Below are 23,470 nucleotides of genomic sequence, written 5' to 3'. Positions count from 1 at the left end.
ATGAGGAAATATGTAATACATTTTGAATAAAGCTGTAATGTGGAAAAAGTCAAGGGGTCTGAATACTTTCTGAATGCACTGTACATTACATGACAGAGTACAGAACAGTTTATAGACAAGAACAACACAAGACAATATTAGATACAATTAAAAATAAGAGTCATATTGTCAAGACAACAAAAATACTTCCTTCTCATATATTCATATTATTATGTACAGTGCAGTTAAATTAGATGTTAATTAAGAAAAGAGGCACTGTGACACTATGTTTAATTTGTTTCTGTTTTTTAAAGCTTTTGCCTGAGTAATCTCTGGTCATAGATTACATGGCTCTGAACATAACTGAGCGACAAATTCTATTTAGTTTTGGTTTGGGTACTGTAGGCATAAAGAACCCATACTGGTGTGTATGGTGTGGTATGTACAGTGCCTTCAGAAAGTATTCATACCCCTTGACTTATTCCGCATTTTGTTGTGTTAGAGAATTAATTCAACATCGAATAATTAAAAAAAAACATCTACACACAATACCCCATAATTACATAGTGAATGCATGTTTTTAGAAATGTTTGGAAATATTTACATAAGTATTCACACCCCTGAGTGAACACTTTATGTCAAAGCTGTTACACTCAGGAACATTCATTGTCTTCTTGGTAAGTAACTCCACTGTAGATTTGGCCTTATGCTTTAGGTTATTGTCCTGCTGAAAGTTGAAATCCTCTCCCAGTGTCTGGTGGAAAGCAGACTGAACAAGGTTTTCCTCTAGGATTTTACCTGTGCTTAGCTCCATTCCGTTTCTTTTTTTATCCTGAAAAACTCCCCAGTCCTTAATGATTACAAGCATACCCATAACACGGTGCAGCCACCACTATGCTTGAAAATATGGAGGTTGGTACTCAGTAATGTGTTTGTATTGGATTTGCCCCAAACAACACCTGGTATTCAGAACAAAAAGTGAATTGCTTTGCCACATTTTTTTCAGGCTCTAACACAATCATTTTTTTTAAGGTCAAGGGATGTGAATACTTTCTGAGGCACACACATTTTTTTGCCTGGTCCTAGATTTTCGTGTGCTCTTGCCAACTGACAGTTCCATAAGGTAAACAGAAACAGACCGGTACGACTCTACCAAAAAAAAGTCCTACCTGTCTCTTTCTGTTTGACTGATGAGGATATTGGCATATCATTGGATGGGTCGACTTGAAGGAATTGGATAAAGGGCAGGTGATAAGCAATCTCTTCCTTTAAAAAGGGTGTGCTTTATTTGCCATGGGCTTTTAATCATTTACCAACTAAATGTATCACTTTATTTTGAAAAGGCCTCTGAAATTCGAACTTGGTCCTGGCAGGATGATTGGGGTTCTAACCCCTGTTTCATTATTGCAGAAATTGGACAGAACCATCAGGGAGAAATTGAAATCGCAAAGAAAATGATCAAGATGGCCAAGGTAATGGAAGCTAAATGAAGAGACATTCTTACATTTTGCCTGGACAAATTAAGCCTAGTTTTGGACAAAAAGCATGCTCAATGATTTTTGGACTAGGCTTAATCTGTGTCAGGGAAACTGCCCCTTAATGTGGCTTAAGCTTCAGTTTAATATAACAAGTTGGGCGACTTTGGATAGAAAGGCACACATATACATGTATCAGTGTGGGGCAACTTATTCATCCTGAATCCCTCCCATGTAAATCTTGCTTTAATAACCTCAAATCAAAAGCTAATGTAGAAATGGCAGGGCTGAGGTGAAACGATATTTTCTGCTGTGATCCTGATACTGTACTGCTGCTGTGCATGGATTTGCATAAATGGAAGTCGTGTGGTGTGTGTGTGTGTGTGTGTGTGTGTGTGTGTGTGTGTGTGGTGTGTGTGTGTGTGTGTTTGTGTGTGTTGTGTGTGTGTGTGTGTGTGTTGACACTATTACTCACGTTGGCATCAATTCACAGGACTGTGGGGCAGACTGCGCCAAGTTTCAGAAGAGTGAACTTGAGTACAAGTTCAACAAGCGTGCTCTGGAGCGTCCGTACACCTCCAAACATTCCTGGGGAAAGACATACGGTGACCACAAGCGCCACCTTGAGTTCAGTCATGAACAATATAGAGAGCTCCAGAAATATGCAAAGGAGGTTGGAATCTTCTTCACCGCTTCTGGAATGGACGAGGTAAGAGGTTATTCCATGATAAATGTCTATTGTATTTGTCTGCTGTGACTGTGTTTTATATTCTGGATTTCAAGCAAAACATGCATGACTATCCCAACTGCTTTGCATTGCTTGTTAGATGGCTGTGGAGTTCCTGGATGAGCTTGATGTGCCCTTCTTCAAAGTTGCCTCATGCGATGCCAACAATTTCCCCTATCTGGAACTGACTGTAAAAAAATCAGTGATTCCAGTTAACACTGTGTTATATTCACTACCATTTAAAAGTTTGTGGTCACTTAGAAATGTCCTTGTTTTTTAAGAAAAACTAAAAAAAAATTGTCCATTAAAATAACATCAAATTGATCAGAAATACAGTGTAGACATTGTTAATGTTGTAAATGACTATTGTAGCTGGAAACAGCAGATTTTTTATGGAATATCTACATAGGCGCACAGAGGCCCATTATCAGCAACCATCACTCCTGTGTTCCAATGGTACGTTGTGTTAGCTAATCCAAGTTTATCATTTTAAAAGGCTAATTGATCATTAGAAAACCCTTTCGAAATGATGTTACAAATACCACCACTGCCACCAAAAATCAGGGGTGCGTTCAGCAGGGAGAAACGTTGTGGAACGTTCAGATATAAATATTTATGAAGAACAAAGATGCCTCTGACAAGTAGAATAAGGAATCCTAACAGCGCTATTCGTGACATTTCTATTTCAATATTTGCCATCTGAATGTGGCCCGAGTTGCAGTGTTTTTTTTAAACCACTAGGTGGAGCTACCAGGTTATGTACTTGTGCATATCAAATTTGTATTCTTGGGTAACCACATTAAGAATGTATGCACCATTGCACCCTATAATGAATATTTGTATATTATATATATTGTCGAGGACAACATTTATTGGATCGTTTTGATAGGTTCGTTTTGGGTGATTTGATTCTGAAATAAAGCAATTGACACCTACATTTCAAACAAAGTTTCATTTATTATCATATGACATTTTATACAGAATGACTGATATGATTTTTACAATATTTTACATGATTCAAGTATACATGATTATGATTCATATACATGATTCATACTTAAATATATGGTATGTAACAGAAATAAAAGCTTTGCCATCCATTGTTTGTTCTGTATTATTATGATAGACTTCCACACCGTCCATATAGTGCTGTATTTTGACAGTTTTTCCTTCCTACTCATCCATACATTAAATGTTACACACGCATAAGATCCATTGGAAAAAATATCAAGAAATAACCCACTATATGAAAGTGCTTTCTTTATTAACGCAACGTGGATGTCTAAAGTCATGAAGTTATCTGTAATTTAAACATGCTCTATGCATATCAATAACATTAAACCCTAAAGCAGTGGAAGCAATACTGGTATAAACATAAGATGGAATTATCATGTTTTTGAGTTTACATTACAGTTTACAAACTGTTTGTATGCATAAACGTTGCATACACGAGAGAAAACAAATTGACAATGATGAAATTGGCTTAGAGAAATTAACAAAAAGTGTAGGGGGTTACAGTAATACATGGAAAATTTCTTAACAAAGATAACCCATTATTTTAGTTGTCAATATAGTAGCTCATTTTTTTCTTTTTTTGCCTATTCAGTCTCAGGTGGTTAAAATATTGTTAAAAATCACATATACTATATCCCAGTGAGCAAATATGGTTCAAAATACGTTGTTTCCACGGCACATCTCTTTCGAAAAGACAGACTTTACACCAGTTTTGCCCACTAGGATGTGATAATATAACAAGTCGCTATTATGGTACAAGTATTGCAAAATTGGGCTTGTTATCTTAACAATTATTTTTAAGAAAGCAACTTAATTGTGGTGACGCACATACTGTATGCGTCATGTGCTAGAGCAGGGCTCTCCAAACCTGTTCCCGGAGAGCTTGCGTCAAACCCTAATCTAGCGCACCTGATTCTAATAATTAGTTGGTTGATAACTGACTCAGGTTAGTTACATCTGTGGTTGGATTGAAAACCTAGGTAGCGCTCCGGGAGCATGGTTGGAGAATCCTGTGATAGAGATATGTTTTGCCAGTCAAAGGGCAAGCCCCATACAGTAACAATTCTGAAGCAACTAAATAGTTAGACATGTTTTATGATCGATCTTATAGTGGAGAAGAAACATATAGATTTTTTTTTACAGAGTAGAACTATTGATTATTCTGAGAATACATTCACATGCTGTTTTGCTTTGGTCAATATAAAATCTTAAACCCCTTATTCTGTTCAGTTGATCAAAAGTGAGAAAAAAACAGGATGTTATTCAGATATACATGTTACGTTGTGCTGTATTATACAGAGAAAACAGCAAACCAATAACGTATAAAAAAATATATATTCTATCCAATATGATATGCTGAAGCATACAAACTGTATCAAACACATGGAAAAAAACTGAATCATTGTACAGAGTTCTCAACCACTTCACATGCGCTGCAACTTCAACATCACATCTGCTTCTACTCTGCATGTTTGGGGGTTTTAAGTCTTGAGTCCTGTATAGGACTTTGTGACAAAATCTGCTGATGTAAAAGGGCGTTTATAAATACATTTGATTGAAAGGGGTTGTTGTACACGTAAAGTGATTTAATATAGTGTGTCCTCTACATCACACTCTGTCCGATCAGTTTAACTATTTACATTTGTCATGTTCCTCAGCTGATTGCATATAGATAAGTGGAGTACTTGTGTATATATCTTTTTACCGGAAAAAAAATTAGCATTGTTACATTTCAACCATAAAAATGTTGTATTAGGTACAATAGATTTGCTCAACTGATTCACCTTATAGTAAATGTCAACAAGTTGAAAATATGGGTTGTGCTTAAGAAACAGAAGATAAATTAGAAATACTACAGTTATATTTACTACAAAATTGGTCCAAACAAAACCACCCTCGTCATCTTACTACAATTTCTCTTCATTTACCACTTGTACCTTTCCAAACTTGCAAGTTCACACAAACATGTAACAGTTATAAACCAAATCAGACTGTACAAATTCTAGATTTTGATTTGAGAACAAAAACCTTTTGGGTTGCAAATTAAGCAATTGTAATATAATACAACTGAAAACTAAGTTACAAAAATCAAGATAAAACACTTCCGCTTGATCCACGCAATCTTCAGACACTCTTATAACAAGGACCTGTTGCAAATTGATCTCGATTTACTGGAGTTCGGTAAACTCAATGAAAGCTGAGGAGCTGCTCTTTGATCTACCTGTTGGTGGATCCAACCATGTTCCTCATGCATTGATATTTCTTGCATCCGTTGAACTTCTCTTCCATTTCCCCGCCAAGTTCCACTTTTTCCTGGTTAGGACATGCAGGACCTTTTCCAGAGCTCCACTTCATACAGCCATCAACGTTTTTGACAGATGGACAGTTGACACCTGACTAATTCAAATGTATTCTCTAATCATATCACTCAGTCCTCTGGATTGGAGTAACCAGACGTGGTCCCCTACTCTCCGACATGGGCGTGATTACAATCGCCTGTTTGTCAGTCAACGACGGATTTAACCATGGAAGCTCTCGGATGTGGTCATGTGACGTGGAGATGAAACAGTCCCATTGGGCAGTAGCATCGTGAATCAATCACTCATCGACAGGTCCGTCTGCCCTGCTCAAAGTTCACAATTATAATTTGCAGGTTGTGCTCGGGGCATTTGAAATCAATCAATCAAGTCAGGCTAGTTTTCTACTGCTCCTCCCAATGGAAGGCCCCCATTGATAACGGGAGGATCAAATGATTGTGGTTTACTGTATGTGTGTGTGAGAGAGGTGTGTTTGTGTTTCCAGGAGGTTGGGGTTGAAGGGGGGACCTTCAGATGGAGATGGGACACACGATGATCTTGTCTTCCAGCATGACGCTGGTTACCAGGAAGAAGATATACAGTAAAAACATGAGGCCTCCCAGAACCTGCTCATCTTCCACTTGCAGGAGGCGATGGAGATGATGACGAAAAGCAACATGAGGAAGAGGAGCACGATGGCGCAGAACAGGCCGTTGCTGCTCACCTGCACCGCCTTGAAGTCATTGACTAGGCCGTAGATGAGCCAAGGGAACGGCAGGCTGCAAGGGTAGAAGGAGAAACAGAGAAATCACATGTACTGTCTAGAGTAGACTATATGGTGGTAAAGTGAAAACATAGTTGCAGTTGATCCTTTGACTTCTAGGTTGACATTTTTGCCATGCAAAAGAGCATAGATCTGTGCAAAGCTACTGTAACATTGCAAATGTGCACTGATAGAGCTTGCCCGAGAAAACATTTTTGGACCGACTTACCCCACTGTAATGTCAAATATGTTTGGAGCCCACAGAGCGGACACAGCCATGTCACCAAGGCCTTTCCGGGCTACAATGACACTGGTGATTAGATCAGAGGATTGATGTACCCAGCTGCTAATATGGTCAATCCCATGATCTCCTCTGTAATCCCAGAAGGGTCTCTCCAACCTGAGAGTGAAAATGGGGTTAACTACATTGTTCAAAACAAAGACAAAGAACCAGATTTGGCGTTATTATGTCTGGCGATAGACACGGCTGGAACTCAATGGAATGACTGGATCTTGTTCGGAATTGTTTGCTCTTGATTATGTGTCTGTGGTCACACACAGACTGATATGCTTCCACCACATCAAAAGGCCATAGGTGAGTGAGGTAATGACTGACACCAAACCCTATGTATTTGATTGGCTCAGAGTGAAAGTGACATGTGTCAGGGAGGGGCTTACCTGATGAGCCCACCACACCATGAGGTAGGAGAAGGCAGCAATCCAACAGATGGCACCGATGAAAGTTATGGGGAAGAATTTTTTGGAAGTCCTGCAACAAACAAAAAAAAGAAAGGTTCGTGAAAACGTTCAATGTCCTTTTTTTTTTTGAAGCGTCGTAGATTTCACAAGTCAATCAACCAATCGTAGCTACAACCCCAAATGTATGTAGTCTGAGGAAAAAAGCAGCTCCACTTGCCTCTCTCCTGACTCCGGCAGAGACAACCAGAGGGGGAAGACAATGGGCAGGATAAGGAGATACGTTATTCGTTTGCGGGTCGTCGCCCCGGCCACTCCAAACTCAAGGAGGATCCTCATCTTCCTCCTCCTCCTCAGCCTACCAAACAGAGAGGAGTGGGGGGGGGGGGGGGGTTAGAAGAGAAACAGTGACAGAATACCAAGGCTATAAAACATATATTGATTTAAACGGAACTAATTCATCCAGGTGTGTGTCAGTTACTCTCTTAAACATCATGTTCACTGATTTTGGAGGTACTTGGTCAACAAAGCCTACCGGTCCTACGTCGCCGTTCGCAGCGAAGTGACTTCCACTGTTACGTTGGAACTGTTGGGGGACGTTTTTGTCTGCTTTAGAGAGACAGACAGAGAGAGAGAGAGAGAGAGAGAGAGAGAGAGAGAGAGAGAGAGAGAGAGAGAGAAGAGAGAGAGAGAGAGAGAGAGAGGAGAGAGAGAGAGAGAGAGAGAGAGAGAGAGAGAGAGAGAGAGAGAGAGAGAGAGAGAGAGAGAGAGAGAGGAGAGAGAGAGAGAGAGGCCAGGAGTTAGACTTGAAGGAGAGACAGTGAGAGTCACTGGAGGATGTAATACAATATATATTATGTATATACAGTATGTTTAAGCAATAAGGCCTGAGGGGGTGTGGTATATGGCCAATATACCACGGCTAAGGGCTGTTCTTAAGCATGACGCAACGCGGAGTGCTTGGACACAGCCCTTAGCCGTGGTATATTGGCCATATACCACAAACCCCTGAGGTGCCTTATTGCTATTATAAACTGGTTACAAATGTAGTTCAAACAGTAAAAATATATGTTTTGTCATACCCATGGTATACGGTCTGATATACCACGGCTTTCAGCCAATCAACATTCATGGCTGGAACCACCCAGTTTATAATATAGTATATAACACGTATAAAGTATTTGAACATATTTAACATTTACGTACATTTAAAATGTAAAGCTCACCTGCGACACCGTTGGGTTTTTCCCCCTCCCCGCCATCTTGACATTTCTGTTTGGCCATCTTGTGGAGAATGGAGGCCTTCTCTTTGAATTGCCCTGAAACACAATCATTGCTGCATAGAGTCAGTGATAAACCCTAACGATATGAACCTAGCTACGGATTCCCCACTAATGGAAACGTCAAACAAAACATGACAAATATTTGATTTTGTTTCCATGAATGACAAATTATGAAAACATGTTTAATACAGAAACATACTGAAACAAATACATAAAATATAAATATTGGAAGTGTGTCTATATTGAAGGTGTGACAAAAAACGTTGTTTTACCCCCCAGTCCCTCACCCTCAGTGAGGGGGTCCAGGGTGTGGATCATGAGCTGGAAGATGCTATTCCTCATCAGGGTGTTGTGGAGGGAGGCCGATGAGCCTCCTCTCTGGAGACGGGGCTTGGCCTGCAGTGGAGACCAAGGGCATAGGCTGCTTTAACGTCTCTATACCAGATGATCATCTATAGCTTCAATACTAGATCATCTATAGCTTCAATACTAGATCATCTATAGCTTCTATACATAGCTCTAATCTATAGCTTCAATACTAGATCATCTATAGCTTCTATGCATAGCTCTAATCTAAAACTGCAGGGGTGGAGTCAATTTGGTTTTCAATTCAGTCAAGTGAACTGAAATTCAATGTATGAATTGAGTTTCGATTTTACCTTCCTGGATTGACCCCAACCCTGAACTCACAATACATATGTGTCTTTGGTACACAGTGGTGAAACAATGAGGCAGTTGAACAAAGTGGTATGCACAGTGAATGCACAGTGTGACGTGTCAAGTGCGTGAGCGTCAATAATGCAGTGCCTTGTAGCGCAAACCAGCGGCATATATTTAGAGAGTTCATATATTTAGAGAGTTAGGTCAACTTTTGTTCTAATTCTGGGCATTCAGTTACATGACATTGTTTAAATATTGCCCATGTAATGTTAATGGGGAGCTAACATGGTTGCTATAGAATGTTGTAGTGTCATGTAAATGTATCATAATGCTCCTAGACATTTAGTTTTATAATATAAAAAAAAAAAATCCCCAAGTAAATCATTCATTAGTGGGGAGCTAACATGGCTGCCATGTTGCATGTTGAAGTGTCATGCTAAAATGTGTCATAATGCTGAAACGGCATTGGCCCAACACTCTAAACACATGGGTCTGGCGCAAACTAACTGACGCATTACATTTCATTGTATTCATGCAGCATTGCCGTCTATGGCGACATGCTTTGTGTGCTTGCTTAGGAACACTGGATATTCAGCACTGTCAACGTGACAGTACACATATAAATACAGATTAAGATGCCACAACAGAACACAAACATACCGTCAACTTGTTTTCGTCGTCACCCGTGGTGGCCTTCAAAGGAAAGAAGTAAAGAAAAAGACGTGCATGTATGAAGTCACACGAAATCGCACTTAAACAGAAAATAGAATCTGCCATGAAATGCTAGTTATTGACAAGACAATGTGGCCTAATGAATTAAAATAAAAGCAGCCGCCGTGATAAATGATCAGGATATTAAACTGTCAATAGGTAAACCGGTTTCAAAATGATCCATGGAGAATGTACAGGTTGGAATGCAGCTGGGAAGACAAAGCTTTTGAAACCTACAGATGCAGCTCCTCTAATCTAAAGCCAACAGTTCTTCAGAGGACATATACATTACAGTTGTGGAGACAGAATCCCATCTACACAACTGTTTGAGAGAGAAATTCAATTGAGAAAGCATACTGCTTTTCTGGTTGGAATGTAAGGTACAGTATGATACCATAGCAAGCAGTAGGTCTCCCTTTTTAATTAATTTGAGAAAATGTGAAAAACATTGACATCATGGTGTTGCATGTAGGTAAGTGACAAAAAAAATCTAAATGTAATCCATTTTAAATTCGGGCTGTAACACAACAAAATGTGGGGAAAAAGTCAACGGGTTTGAATACTTTCTGAAGGCACTGTAAATCAATTATATGAAATGAACGAATAACGTCGATGAAACCCTGCGCAAAGACACAACTACGCAACGCCTCAGCAGCTTGCTGTGGTCAGACACAGTGTTAAACTATAGCTAACGACGTATCTTCACACCACAAAACAAGAGAATGGGAATACATGGCAATCCTAATATTTATTACCTTTCTAAAATGGAAGAAGGAACATCTTGAATTATAGGAGCTAAAAGTCTTGAGTTACAGGAGCAATTTGACTAAGCAGACATAGGCCAAGTGTTAGCCATACTGTAGTCAACTATTGTATGTTTCAATTTAAAACAATTCTAGATTATGATTACCAATAAAAAAAAATACTGAATTTCAACTATTTTCTTCAATTAGTAGAGTTGAAACCCTGAACAGCCCTGCTATTTGTCTACCAGAAAATGCGACAACAATTACGCAACCATTTTGTATCAATGTAGACCGAGTCATGTCGTCTAGTTAAGGATTTCATTGGGGTTAGGAGCATCCATCCAGAGCCACTAGTAGCTCAAAGTGTTAGCGGATGAGCGTTAGCCATGTGAGCGCCCAAACTTAGGCCTTTCCAGTAAGGCAGGCTAAGGCCCTGCGCTGTGTTTGATTCCCGGCGGTTGGCTGTTGCCTAATGCTCACATGGCCCTAACGGGTCATCCAGGTTATTTATTCGGCATTGAGCCTAATAACCTGCAGAGCATCTGCTGCCGGAGCTTAGGGTTAGGAATGGATGGATTGGCGAGATGGAGAACTGCTGGAGGTTTGCATTGTGGCCTGGCTTACTGTGGGAGGCAGGTAGTCTAGCAGTTAACAACATTGGGCCAGTAACCGAAAGGCCGGCTGGTTCGAATCACCGAGCCGACTAGGTGAAAAATCTGCCGGTTTGCCCTTGAGCAAAGCAATTAACTCATTGCTCCTGTAAGTCGCTCTGGATAAGGGCGCCTGCTAAATGACTAAAATGTCAAATGTACAGACATGGTGCGTTTTATTCCCTCTGAAACCACCGCCAAAACACCGCCACATTTCCAACCTGTCCCGTTCTCACCACACTGACCAGTTTGCTTAACAGTTGGTCTGCTGTGTGTAACGTGATCTGAAATGGGAGCCAATCGTCACTAGCACATCAGCATTTCACTGCACCTTTTGTAAACTGTGTATGTGATGAATGCGTTTGATTTTGGATTTGACGTCGGCAGGGCATAAACACTGACAGTGTAGAAATAGATTCTTAACAGAACTCCCACCTAGGTCAGGAGGGGAGTGGGTTTGGAGAATACTCAAGGTTTTCAGCGTAGCCACAAATAGGGTAGAAACAAATTGGGTAGACACAATACAAATATAGCAAGAATATTTTACAAATCCATCTTTGTTCAACTGAAAAGTCATTGGCCTTATACTGGCTATAGCTTATAGCATTAAGCCTTTACTGCAGTGGGATAAATCAGGGTCACACAGTGTTTCTTGTTAGTCTTAAACAAATCTACTTTGAAACAAAAATATACACCTCACACATGGTTATGAGCTTAATAAAATAAGACACCTGTACCATGTCAGATATAGAGTTGAAATGTATTCAGTTTTGAGTTTGCATCCCGATATTACACTTTATATACATCACAGAAGACTGAAATATAACAAAACTATTTGACATACAAACACTGGATTTTCTGTGTTTAAATCTTTTTTTTTATGTTGATTAATTATGAAATTCTGAAACATTGTAACATTCCACCAACGAGGCCACTAGAGGGCGATTTGGTCATTTGACTGCAGGAAAGGGATTTATTAAAGAACAAATAATGATTTGGCAAATTCCGTAGGCCTGTCTAGACAAACATTTTGAGGTGAATTATGTATGAGTCTACATAGAAAAACAAATACCAAAAAGATACCAAAAAGAACACAGGAACACAGGATGAACTGGGATTAATATCATTATAATAGAACGTCATCAAATTGACAGTTATTAACTCTTGCCAAAATGATAACAGAGGCATAGATGTCTCTAGGTACAGAATCTGGGATAGAGTAAACAATGCACTAATGGATGATCCATTTGATCCACAAACAGGGTAATTGGAGTTAATTCAAGTTAATTGATTAATAGGGATCTATACATTCACTGCCATTGTTTTTATATCAAGTAGCTTGGGCACCCTAACTCCCTTTATACCTCTGCAATAACGATGGAAATATACTTTTTTTTTGTTACATTAAGTACTATTTTCCGCAAAGTGTTTTTGCTGTAGAAGCGCAATCAAACACTAGACATGTCCTCATAGCTAAAACAATATTTACCAAAATGCTGGGGAATGGCTTGGAGAGGGAATTTGCAGGGCTTTCATATTCTCCATACATAAACATACAAGCAAACACACATACATGCACACACTGTACTAAAACAAATATCTGGAAGAGAAAATCAACACATATATATCAAATGCATATTTTTTACTTCTTTCAGTGCCTCAATAACAGGAAATAGCTACGCCTGGAATTCAATCAAACGTGCACTGCAGAAGGTAACTGCACCATTGGAAAGTGCATTTTAGGGAAGGGAAAGGGGGATACCTAGTCAGCTGTACAACTGAATGCATTCAACTGAAATGTGTCTTCCACCTCTCTGAATCAGAGAGGTGCGGGGGGCTGCCTTAATCGACATCCACGTCTTCGGCACCCAGGGAACAGTGGGTTAACTGCCTTGTTATGTAATGCGATTAATTAAAGTGTAATTCATTCAAACTGCCAATCAAAATGATCTTTAAGATCTTTATAAGGAACACGTGATGCTTTCCGAAATAACTATTATTCACAGTATACTGTAGCTGTAAATGCCATAAAGCTGACAGCCAGCCAGCCAAGGCTTTCTGCGAAGCCGGGAGTTTCTGCAAGTATCCTTGCAAGGCAGAAGTCATCTTTGTGTCCACCTGACCCGCCAAGCTCCCAGACTTAGAGAGGATTAATCCTCAGAGATAACCGTATTTAGAACAGTAATTTCAACCCCTTCATGTTAACTCTCATAACAACCTTCGCATGTCACAATGTGACGTTTGATTCGAACCTCACACTTTTATTACACTTATTATGTATTGGGTTGAATAATGGTTGTTACTTGGGTGGTGTTTACAACCCTTAAGGGTCCCAGTGTCCATTGGATTATAGAAGATATTGGATATAGAATAAAATGTAAAGTGTTAAGGCAACCCTTTCTTCATGGGAAAGAAGTTAACTCAATAACAATACATGTACACTTTTAGTTACAATTAATAATAAAGACTGGAGCATAACCCTGTTTCGGAGACAATGAAACGCAGTGTAGCTGATTGGTCAGTTGTGGCCCTAGGGTTTAGCACAGGAAGTGAACCTTCACAATTAAGGTAAACATTACAATAAAGCAGGGCTCTCCAACCCTTCTCCTGGAAAGCTGTAGGTTTTCATTCCAACCCCAGTTGTAACTAACCTGATTCAGCTTATCAACAAGGTAATTATTAGAATCAGGTGCGCTTGATTAGGTTTAAAGTGAAAATCTACAGGACTGTAGCTTTCCAGGAACAGGGTTGTAGAGCCCTGTACTAAAGATTATGGAAGCATGGACATTTACAACATGGTCCACAATCATTTACATGGACATTTACATGGACACATAATTTACATTTACATGTCATCGAGAGGCATGATTGAAAGGCAAAATGTTCATGGAAATACGTGAACACTGGTGGTTGCTTTCTATCTAAAACGTCAGTGAGAATTTTGCCCTGCAAAATAAGCATGCAGTCTTCTTGTCTCTTGCAACAACAACAAAAAAATTGCCGACAAACACTTCCTAGTGCAGTCAGATCATGCTGGTCAAAAGCTCTTACATATGAGTTTCAATGTCCATACTAGCATACTATTTAGAATGCATTCCCAATACATTGCTTCATTCTACTATACGCTAGTGTATTATACTGAACAAAAATATAAACGGAACATGCAACAATTTCAACGATTTTACTGAGTTACATATAAGGAATTCAGTCAATTGAAATAAATTCATTAGGCCCTAATCTATGGATTTCACATGACTGGGGATACAGATATGCATCTGTTGGTCACAGACACCTTTTAAAATAAGTAGGGGCGTGGATCAGAAAACCAGTCAGTATCGGGTGTGACCACCATTTACCTCATTCAGCGTAACACATCTCCTTCACATGGAATTGATCAGGCTTTTTTTATTTATTTAACTAGGCAAGTCAGTTAAGAACAAATTCTTATTTACAATGACGGCCTAGGAACAGTGGGTTAACTGCCTTGTTCAGGGGCAGAACGACATATTTTTACCTTGTCAGCTCAAGAATTCAATCTAGCAACCTTTCGGTTACTGGCCCAATGCTCTAACCACTAGGCTACCTGCCGGCCCTGTTTGTGGTCTGTAGAATGTCCCACATCTCTTCAATGGCTGTGCGAAGTTGCTGGATATTGGCGTGAACTTTGGATATTGGCGTGAACTTTGAAACACGCTGTCATACACGTCGATCCAGAGCATCCCAAACATGCTCAATGGGTGACATGTCTGGTGAGTATGCAGGCCATGGAAGAACTAGGACATATTCAACTTACAGATCCTTGCGACATGGGGCTGTGCATTATCATGCTGAAACATGTGTTGATGGCCACAGATGAATGGCACGAAAATGGGCATCAGGATCTCGTCACGGTATCTCTGTGCATTCAATTGCCATCGATAAAATGCAATGGTGTTCATTGTCCATAGCTTATGCCTGCTCATACCATAACCCCACACTGTTCACAACATTGAAATCAGCAAACCGCTCGCCCACACAGCACCATACACGTGGTCTCCGGTTGTGAGGCCTGTTGGACGTACTGCCAAATTCTCTAAAACAACATTGGATGCAGCTTTTGGTAGAGAAATGAACATGACATTTTCCGGCAACAGCTCTGTTCGACATTCCTGCAGCCAGCATGCCAATTACACGCTCCCTCAAGACATTGTGTGAAAAAGCTACACATCGTAGTGGCTTTTTATTGTCCCGAGCACAAGGTGCACCTGTGTAATGATCATGCTGTTTAATCAGCTTCTTGATATGCCCCACCTGTCAGGTGAATGGATTAGCTTGGCAAAGGAGAAATACTCACTAACAGGGATGTGCACAACATGTTGGAGAAATAAGCTTTTTGTGCATATGGAACATTTTGGGGATCTTTAATTTTAGCTCATGAGACCAACACTTTACATATGCGTTTACATTTTGGTTCAGTGTGTATATATAGTGGATATAGAGAAACGCAATGTGGAAAAGATCCTCTACTGTTCGCTGCTGTGTCTTTAGTCATTCAGCTTTAGTCAGTCAGCTGCAGCAGGTTAGTCACATCATGCCCAGGGCCCGATTCCCGACAGCGACGGAACTAATGCTGCGTTCATAACCAAGTGGGAAAGACGTAAGTTCAAGTTGTGAAGTCATAGATCCAGTTGGACGCATCATGCATTCACGTGCTTTGAACTTTGTCAAGAAACGTTGATTGGATGGTGACCAACAAGCTGCGTCAACCATAAACTACAGCTATCATGCTTGTAAACGAATTATAGTGCTCCAAAACCATGTTAATAGATTGCTTTAAAAAAAAAGAATGTTTAGTTGTTACATTTAACTGCCGAAAATGCTGTTATTGAAAATGCTGTTATTTCCTTAGTAGGTGACGTAAGCATGTTGCATGAGTTGGCGTTCAGCGATGATAGACACGTTTCCCACTACTAATTACGAGTTGGAGGGGCATTTAAAAGAATTTTCCCAGTCATATGTGGTAAATACCACCTTTCCACTTGGCTAGAATGCAGCATTAAGCTTAGGAGTGTTTTAACGATGCATCGTGCCTATAGCAGCTGAAGATCATATGCGTTTCCCAAAATGTTCAGTGTTGTTGGATCATGTAGCGATACTGATAGGATCGAAAGAAAGACAACACTGCTGTCGGATCAGCTTTCGCCTTTCAAGTCTTACTTTAACAGTAGAGTTATTCCACAATACTGACGACGGTTCAGCTCCTATATAGATATTATCACTTATGGCTGCAAATATTGAGGCAGATTATTTTAATACTAACCCTATAATAATGCACTACATCACAGGCCTATGTTTAGTGGAGATCTTCTGTGTATAGAGTAACTATAAAGTAACACAGAAGGGCAGTTAAGCATCTAACGACACACTTAGCTGTTGATCCAGTGGTCTGGAGGCAGTTGGTAAATAACAAACGTTTTCAAGTGCAACTTGACTAACGATGGTTTTGGGAAAACAGCTCGGAGCTTTAACGATGCTCCTACGAAGGTTCTAACAATGAACTCAGCCTTGACATGCTTTGGGGAAACGGGGCCCAGCCCAGGAGTCTGTCGCTTTATATTTGCTGTCGTCACAAATGGTAATCAGATAAGGGTTTAAGAAGGATTGGAGTCTTAGAATAATCAAGTATGGTGAGTTCTTCCTGACTTCCACCGTCTTACATATTTATACATCTCTCTCTCTCTCTACATATATATGGCTTGGGTTAAAAGCACAGACTTTACTCTGAATGACAAAACAATAAACACAATTGGTTAACATTTTAAAAAAACTTTTCCTAGTGTTGGGTGAGTTTTGATCTCCACACCAGCAGTAGCACCTGGCTAAAATTAGCTGTGGTAAATGGATTGGAGGATTTGCAGAGGGATTACTTAAGAACTGCAGACATATGAGGGCAAGCAAGTCTTACATCATGTGCTGGCTGGTTAAAAGAAAGCCCTGAGGAGTCAGACCAGTACAAGGATGGAGACTTCCTGTGAACAGAGCAGTTTTCTCAGAAGTACGGAATACAAACAAGAGTTTTTATATCCCCTTGATGATAGAAATAGTAACCAGCTCTTCAAGTTGGGTTTAATAATGGCACTTGCATCTCAACGTTAAGATCCGAGGTGTAAACTGAACATACCACACGTCAAATAACTACTGATCAGATACTGTATGTTATGTAAAGATGTAAGAGCAAAGTTTGCTGCTTGCCACTAAATGTTGCTGTCACTACAACATTGGTCCTTATATTTACAAAAAAAAATGGCACGTAATTTAGTTATCATTAATTCATTTAACTAAGTGTTTTTAAAGTACTGCTTGCTGGAATCATATATCAAACCTCATTGCTAGATATTTCTTTACAATATCTAGTGTCTCAATGTGGTGTGACGCTGATAATAATTAGTACATATGGATATTATTTTCTTCTAAATGCCAAATACAGGCCTATAATCTAGTCCAAATTGCACAGTAGTGTTAAAGTATAAACCCCTGAAGATCTGGAATTGGGATGCAATACAGGTCAAAAAGCTACAGGTAAGCCCTAACAATCACAGCCAACATCCAGCTAGGGTTCACCTGGGCTCCGTAAGAGTGTGACTCTGAGTATATAACATCTGAGAGCAATGAGTCAGACTCCAACTGAAGACAAAGACAAGAACACAGCAGGTTGGACACGTGTAGGAGATATGTCACAACAGTAGAGTTTTGAATGATAATGATGCAGTTTAAAAATTAAAAATAAAACGTATTCCATCTATATCTACGCACATCAATTTATTCGCTGTGTCTTTTGGGGTTGGCCCCTAAATGTTTTATCCAATGGAAATTATGTGTAGCCTCCTTTAAAAACTGAAGTTGGGCTGTTCGTACATTAGGACAAGCATTTCTGGAAAAATACTAGCTAGCCGATCTTGATAATAAAGTACAGGTGGGAGCTTTAAGAAAACGATGAGTGCTCAACCTACTTTAACCTACTGTCTTTATCTCAACTCTGGTCATGAAGAGATGCTGAATGAATGCAAGCTGTTGAGAAGTTGGTTCAAGGGGGCACACTGTGCAGTGCACATTGTTGGGCCTATCCACTCCAACGTGTCGATCCTTTGAAGAAATGTGGCCACACCAAACTACCCTCTGGAGCCATGTTGATAATAAGAATTGGAAGCGCCAAACATTGAGACCTCGTCAGAGCAACCGCCCTCCCCCATTTTCAGCCCATTACAGATATTGACAATTCCTGGTATAAGTCGACAGTTGGTTTGTTCCCGTGTTTAAAACTCCCTCAGATAACCACAGACCACTGAATTCAGTAAACCAGTTCATGGGTAACCGATTTCCTATAGGTCGATGAATGTCGAAGTTAATGACAACGTTAATAAATGGTGTGTAATTACACTATCCATCATCAAGAAGATAAAAAGTCTGCATTTTTATTACTTAAATGGCATATACATTTCCTAAACATTGGCTGTGTAAATGTGTCTTGTGTATAGTACTATGTTTAAAACGTTTAAGGGAACACTAGATTTGGGTAAAGTTAGTTGACTAACTACTGCGAGTGATGTATGTATGGTGACCCAGCTTAGCAAAGGGCTCAGAGGCCTGGTATTTAATATGGGAGTGGATGGAAGACTCCATGGAGCGACCTGCTTGGTGGTTTGACTTAGTCAGCACGGATAGGGAGGGCCGTCTCTGTGAGGCCATGCACAGGTGACATGCAGCTAAACCCAATGTTAATCCCTGGGCAGGCAGAGGTTTGGCGTCTGTCCGTCTACCTGGCCCGCAGGACGACTTTTAAATACCCTTTCATTACGCTGCATGCGTGCAGCCTCCTGCCCAAAGCAAAAGGAACGCGGGTTAAGAAAAGGTGGCGGCAAAACTCACCTTAGGAGCAGCCTGCACCTCATCCACTTGATTCTGGCCCAATTTACTCTTTATGAAGGTCTCTACATTTGCGTTGAACTTCATAAATGTCACATAACAAATGTAGCACATCAGCAAGGCGATACTTTCCCACAGAAAGATCTGGTTATCCAAAAAAAACAGGATGAGCATCAACAGACCAATGATGTAGAAGGAGACGTCTCTAAAGAGGGGCCACCAGGTCAGCTGGAGAACCTCCTTGGAGAACAATGCGCACATCCCGATGACAAACAGGATGTTGAACACGGCTGAACCCACAATGGTTCCTATGCCCACGTTGCTGTGGGAGATGAACACCCCGATGACGGAGGTGAAGAGTTCCGGGGCAGAACCCCCGGCCGCCATGAAGGTTGCCCCGGCAACGTCGTCCGAGATCTGAAGTTTCTCTGTGATCACAGTTAGGGCCGGGACAAAGAACTCGTCGCACACAATGGCTAAGGCGATGAACATGTACAACATCCCAAACATGTGCAGACTCACAGCCCCCTGCCTTCTCTGCTCCAGGTTGAAGAGATCTGTGGGGTAGTCCCCCGTGCTCATCTCATCCATGGAAGACTTCATGGCCACGGGCATGTCCTCCATCATAGAGACGTTGTGGCCTCCCTGGTGCTTGGTGGTGAGCAGAGTTCTGCGGGGGGCCGACTGCAGTAGGTCTCCCTCGGACATAGCAGCGGGGGAGGAGGAAAGTAGAACACCTCCATTTCCAGCAAGCCCAGTAGAAGAAGTAGTCCACTGGAAGGCACCCAATGAGAAGACTGTGCTGAGAGTCACAATGCTGAGGACGAAAGCTAGAATCCTTATGGGCCTCAGTTTTCTCCGGACGTGGAGGTAGTGATGCCTTCTGCTCAGGGGGAAGGAGTCCTTCTGGGGCCCCATGTCAGCACCTGGGAGCATCAATTCCATCGCTGTTGCATAGGTGGAGGCTGAGGCTCAGGCTGGCTGGGAGGCTGCTCTGGCTCTGGCTGGTTTAGCACGAGCGCTTGCCTTCCGGTGTCGAGGAGAGCATAGTCCTCTAAACACAACAACCGACTGGCCCCTGATGTTGTCCAGGATCTGGGGCATATAACGGTTTCCTCATATTAGTGTCTGGAAAACACAAACAGGGAAGAGAGAGGATTATTACAAAGTAAATCATCACATCTGTAGAAATATCAATATGCTCAATGTGAACCTTAGTTTAGACTAAGTTATAGGCCTAGATTTATATACACGGAGTGTACAAAACATTTTGAACAGCTGCTGTTTCCATGACTGACCAGGTGAAATCTATGATCCCTTGTTGATGTAACTTGTTAAATCCACTTCAATCCGTGTAGATGAAGGCGTGGAGACGGGTTAAAGAAGGATTTTTAAGCCTTGAGACTATTGAGAGGTATGGTAGTAGGTGTCAAGAACTTCAACGCTCAACAGTTTCTTGTGTATCAAGAATGGTTCACCACCCAAAGGACATCCAGCCAACTTCACACAACTGTGGGAAGCATTGGAGTCAACATTGGCCAGCATCCCTGTGGAACGCTTTCGACACCTTGTAGAATCCATGCCCTGACGAATTTCGTCTGTTCTGAGGGCCAAAAGGGGTGTGGGGGTGCAATGCAATATTGGGAAGGTGCTCTTAATGTTTTGTACACTCAGTGTACAAGCCCTGTGTATCAACATTTACTGTACGCCTACTAGGGACCAATAAGCGATAGGCCTAGTCCTTCTTTCTTTGAGGGCTGCTTAAATAAAAATTGGCACATTACTACAGGCTAAATTGGTTTCAGGGATTGTTCAGCACTATCCCAGGGACCGGTGCCGCTCACAGACCAGGGCTTGAGAAACACTGCAATAGATCACTACTTTCTGTCCAATCTAATGTATGTCCTCTAGTTGGTGTGTTTGTACATTGGCCTAACCATAAATGAAATGCAGCTGTTACCTTACAGATGAATCCTACCCAGCTATCTCTAGTACTTGTAAACTCGCTGACTTTTAAAGTCCTGTCCTGTTGAAAATCAAATCTCAGCAGCTCTATCGCTGAATGGCTATCTCACATAAATCAATAAATCATTGCTTAATTAAACATAATAGATATTGATTTTGAAAGATGAATACTTTGCATGAAGCAAATTATTCCATATACGCTCAGTTGACTCGATTACAGTTTGATTTCTCCATGTACCTGCATCAGTGCCCACAAGCTAAGCGTAACCAAGCTTAGCCCAGGCTATTATGACGATCAAACCCTGGGAAGGTATCTTGAAAATCTGTCCAGTATCTTTAAAACATGTGTCTATTAGTGTGGTTATGACAGAGCAGCTATCTAAAAACAGAAGCCGTGTGTTAGGTGAGGTGATAGGTGATAGCTGCTTAGAATTGTTAAACCAATTAGGCTAATTTAGCACCTCCAAACTTACAGTTCATAATTTTTACTGGCAATTTCCTCCAACGATACGACTCAAAAGGAATGTTAAACATTGTAAATAGAAAATATATCATTCGATCAACAATGAGCCCTATTCTCTTGCGTAGTTGCAGAACACAGACCAAAGCAATCAACTAATCACCTAGTCCACCTTGCAAACCACCATCCAAACCAATGCAATATCAAACATAAAACACAAAACAATGCATAACAATTTAAATGAAAGTACTAATTTACCACACTTGCAGTCTCCTGTTGGACGCTGTACAGAAGAAAATAAGGTAGGTGGTAAAGAATTTGCCAGTAAAGCAAATCCTGAGTGACAAGTTCCCGTAGGCTCCAACTGTAGACTGTGAATAGCTCATGTAAATCTGCTCTAAAATTTCCTTAGCACCGAAGGGGTGGAGATTACAGAAACTAACAGTCAATCCTATGGTGAGGTGACTCCTCCCCCTCTACCTTGTGTACCTGCCTACCCGCCACGTGACAGGAATCAACCTTACCTAAGGTCTTCTTCTGTCTTTATTTGACTTGAGGGAAAAAAGTGAGATCATGTTGCTTGAAAGACCAGAGCCCAACCCTATTGATAAGGCCTTATCCTACCAGGCCATCGTATTGTAGCCTGGCCTCAAAGACTAGACGTAACATAGTCAACGTAAATCTATGACTCTCAAATGAGTATGATATGTTACGTTTGGAATGGTTACATAAGACAGTTTGTATAGTGTACTAACCAAAAGAGCTGTACCAGTAGGTTGATACACATACTAAATTACATGCATTTGCACACCTGCGCGTGAAACATCTCATACCAAAATCATGGGAATTAATATGGAGTTGGTCCCCCCTTTGCTACTATAACAGCCTCCACTTTTCTGGGAAGGCCTTCCACTACATGTTGGCACATTGTGACAGGGACTTGCTTCCATTCAGCCACGAGCATTAGTGAGGTCGGCACAGATGTTGGGCGATTAGGCCTGGCTCACAGTCTGCGATACAATTCATCCCAAAGATGTTCAATGAGGTTGAGGTCAGGGCTCTGTACAGGCCAGTCAAGTTCTTCCACACCGATCTCGACAAACCATTTCTGAATGGATCTCACTTTGTGCATGCTGAACCAGGAAAGGGCCTTCCCCAAACTGTTGCCACAAAGTTGGAAGCATAGAATCGTCTAGAATGTCATTGTATGCTGTAGTGTTAAGATTTCCCTTCACTGGAACTAAGGGGCCTAGCTCGAACCATGAAAAACAGCCCCAGACCATTATTCCTCCTCCACCAAACTTTACAGTTGGCAGTATGCATTAAGGCAGGTTGCGCTCTACTGGCATCTGCCAAACCCAGATTTGTACATCGGACTGCCAGATGGTGAAGCGTGATTCATCACTCCAGAGAACGCGTTTCCACTGCTCCAGAGTCCAATGGCAGCGAGTTTACACCACTCCAGCCGACGCTTGGTACTGCGCATGGTGATCTTAGGCTTGTGTGCGTCTAAGCCCATTTCATGAAGCTACCGACGAACAGTTATTGTGCTGACGTTGCTTCCAGAGCCAGCAGCATACCACCTTCCATCCCACTGCTGGCTTGCTTCTGAAGCTAAGCAGGGTTGTTTCTGGTCACTTCCTAGATGGGAGACCAGATACTCCTGGAAGTGGTGTTGGAGGGCCAGTAGGAGGCTCTCTTTCCTCTGGTCTAAAATAATATCCAAATAGCCCAAGGCAGTGATTGGGGACATTGCTCTGTGTAGGGGGCTGTCTTTCGGATGGGATGTTAAATGGGTGTCCTGACTCTCTGTTGTCACTAAAGATCCCATGGCACTTATTGTAAGAGTAGGGGTGTTAACCCCTGTGTCCTGGCTAAATTCCCAATCTGGCCCTCATACTGTCACCTAATCATCCCCAGCTTACAATTGGTTCCTTCATCCCCCTGTGAATATCCCCCAGGTTGTTGCTGTAAATGAGAATGTTTTCTCAGTCAACTCACCTGGTAAAATAACAGTTAAGTAAAGAAGTTTGGAACTTGGTCATGAGCGTTGCATCTGAAGACAGACAATTTGTACTCGCTTCAGTACTTGGCAGTCTCGATCTGTGAGCTTGTGTGGCCTACCACTTCGCGGCTGAGCCG

The 23,470-nt window shown here is 41.2% G+C and overlaps 1 protein-coding gene and 1 pseudogene across 1 annotated transcript; one reads left to right on the top strand and one right to left on the bottom strand.

Annotated features, from left to right (window-relative positions):
* The first annotated feature begins 1,365 nt into the window (after positions 1-1,365).
* LOC115201989 (sialic acid synthase-like) lies at positions 1,366-5,645 on the top strand. Its single transcript, XM_029765850.1, has 4 exons — positions 1,366-1,451; positions 1,948-2,163; positions 2,282-2,392; positions 5,628-5,645. Exons 1-4 carry the CDS (start codon positions 1,434-1,436, stop codon positions 5,643-5,645), a joined length of 363 nt encoding a protein of 120 aa, XP_029621710.1. The 5' UTR covers positions 1,366-1,433.
* A 315-nt stretch (positions 5,646-5,960) lies between these two features.
* LOC115201988 (sodium/potassium/calcium exchanger 2-like) lies at positions 5,961-21,680 on the bottom strand (annotated as a pseudogene).
* Positions 21,681-23,470: the final 1,790 nt, after the last annotated feature.

The sequence above is a fragment of the Salmo trutta genome, chromosome 11 (genome assembly GCF_901001165.1).
Source record: "Salmo trutta chromosome 11, fSalTru1.1, whole genome shotgun sequence".
Lineage (NCBI taxonomy): Eukaryota > Metazoa > Chordata > Actinopteri > Salmoniformes > Salmonidae > Salmo > Salmo trutta.
The sequence above is the reverse complement of the archived record's forward strand: the minus strand, read 5'-3'. Positions and strand labels throughout refer to the sequence as shown.

What these genes read in the sequence shown, in the direction of transcription:
- LOC115201989 (XM_029765850.1), top strand. An exon ending in CCGCTTCTGGAATGGACGAG is followed by an intron (nt 2,164 to 2,281) that starts GTAAGAGGTTAT and finishes ATTGCTTGTTAG; the next exon opens with ATGGCTGTGGAGTTCCTGGA.